Raw genomic sequence first — 2,526 nt, forward strand, 5'->3', positions numbered from 1 at the left:
AAACAATAATATAAACTATTGTATGGCTGAAAACAATAATATAAACTATTGTATGGCTGAAAACAATAACAGAAATTAATTTAAACCAAGTACAAATTCTAAGAGAAAAAAAAAATCAAAAGATGTTAAGACAATATTTACAAAGACATATAGTATACACATACATCCAAAATTTATAATTATTAGAGTTAGCAAACACTTAAAATCAAAATTTGGTTATAAATATACATAATTTATATATATATATTATTGAACATGTGTACATGTATCTCATGAACTGTCATTAAATTACAATTGTGGAATCATATTCTAGAAACATATATTGTGTGACAGAAACTTTAATAATTTAAAGGTATAAGTTACATATACTTAACAGAATGTTATCCAGGATCATGGAGAGTAACAATAGCAAGACTTATGGTTAGGACTTATAATACATTTAAATTGTTTGTAAGATAATTTGTTGAACAAATCTGACAAATTCTACTATGATTTGGTAAATTTCTTACAAATATAAAAAACATCAAATAAGCTCTCTTTATTGACAAAAAAAAACAACAAAAACCAAGAATTAATCAGTATTCAGGTGTAAAATTATATTTATATTAATTCCCCCTATTTAAAAGTTGTGTCCGAGTTGTTCTTATTTTGTTACTTAGCGTTGTCGTAACAGTGTTCTTCCATCATTCAATTGTATCCATCTGACGATGCTGGGTAAACCTAGCAAAATTTTTTTTTAAACTAAGATACATTTTTAACAAATTTTTTATTTCTTTTATCCATACAGAAAACTTTTATATAATTGCATCATTTTTTCCATTTCACAAATTCTTCAGTTTTTCAAATATTACTATATATATATATAACTGTAAAATAACTTACCAAAATGCTTAAATTACTATACTTCTGGGAATCTTCTTTCTTTCTGTGTTGACACTTCGGAAAGTTTCTGTGTTTCTCCAAGTGGAGATCAACTGTTGCTGTTGCTATTGCATTAATAATTATATTCACAACAGCATCCTCAACAGATCTCTGGCCATGTGTACTGTTTTTCTAAAGTACATTGTTATCACATTAATATAATTTTCTATCTTTTTGAAACATATGTTTGTAACAATATAATTTTGACATCCACTTTTTATAGATAATGCACATGTTTATATAGTATAAGTATAGTAAGCACACAATTCAGGTCTATTGCAAATAAAAAAATATTTTTCTTATTCTTCTGGCAGCTCAAAACCTAATAGTGCCCCTGTTTGTATCCTAATACAAATCCCCTGTTTGTATCCTAATACAAATCCCCTGTTTGTATCCTAATACAAATCCCTTGTTTGTATCCTAATACAAATCCCTTGTTTGTATCCTAATACAAATCCCTTGTTTGTATCCTAATACAAATCCCCTGTTTGTATCCTAATACAAATCCCCTGTTTGTATCCTAATACAAATCCCCTGTTTGTATCCTAATACAAATCCCTTGTTTGTATCCTAATACAAATTTACAGATTCTTCTTCAGATTTGTCTCTAAAGATAACTTTTAAAAACATTTCAAGTCAAATCAAATTTTTCATATAACACATATTAATATATGAAGATCAAAAGAAACAGATATAGCATCTGGAATGACAAATTCAATGCATTAGACAAGGATAAGTACTTCAAAACCAACCAAAGAATCTAGTATTTAACAGGCAAATTAAAACTGGAACTAGCAGGGATACTTTGGTTCAGATCAGAAGACAAAACTGCTGTCTGTTTCTTTCTGAGATTTTTCTACTTAAAACTACAACAAACAAATGTACGAGGACCTTAGAAAAAGGCTTGCATAAAACTATGTATTATACAAGTGTGTGTAGATACATTTGTTTTTATTACTTACTGGTGACCCATCAGAAGGCTTTAGAGTCAACTTGATGTCGGGTCTGTCCACAAAACAAACAATAAAGATGACCTCTTCAACATTACTGAAGAATCTAAGCTGCAATAAATTAAAAAAAATACCTTATCAACAACTGACAGGGCCAAATTTTTCATAAGGATATAAAAAATAATATTTATATGTTCTGAACAACTGGAGAAACAAAGGCAGGTACTTATAATATCAAAAAAACTACGTGTGTTTGACTTTCAAGTGAAATATTGTGATTATACGTCGATTTATATTATAATTATAAATTTTAATATTAAATATTTCTTTATAAACCTTTATATTCACAAACCTAATAATGTCTTTTTTTTCCATATTAAGTTTTTTTTCATTTAAAAAATTTCTGGTAAATCTACTCTTTTCTTAGAAGAAAAATAACTTTATTACAAATAATCAACCAGATCGATGCCATAAATAACTATATTACAAATAATCAACCAGATCGGTGCAATAAATAACTATATTACAAACAATCAACCAGATCGATGCCATAAATAACTATATTACAAATAATCAACCAGATCGGTGCAATAAATAACTATATTACAAATAATCAACCAGATCGATGCCATAAATAACTATATTACAAATAATC

General features: G+C 27.3%; 1 protein-coding gene across 1 annotated transcript in view; it reads right to left on the reverse strand.

The window, feature by feature from the left end:
• Positions 1–1,982, reverse strand: part of LOC106476942 (C2 domain-containing protein 2-like) — a gene marked incomplete at its 5' end in the record, with an annotated part of 12,038 nt that extends 10,056 nt beyond the window's left edge. Inside the window, 2 exons of the mRNA XM_022380676.1 lie at positions 883–1,053; positions 1,884–1,982. Coding sequence (XP_022236384.1) covers positions 883–1,053; positions 1,884–1,982 — 270 coding nt within the window. The remainder of the gene's footprint in view (positions 1–882; positions 1,054–1,883) is intronic.
• Between the last annotated feature and the right edge of the window lie 544 nt (positions 1,983–2,526).

Source organism: Limulus polyphemus, unplaced genomic scaffold (assembly GCF_000517525.1).
Source record: "Limulus polyphemus unplaced genomic scaffold, Limulus_polyphemus-2.1.2 Scaffold12207, whole genome shotgun sequence".
In the NCBI taxonomy this organism is placed as follows: Eukaryota; Metazoa; Arthropoda; class Merostomata; order Xiphosura; family Limulidae; genus Limulus; species Limulus polyphemus.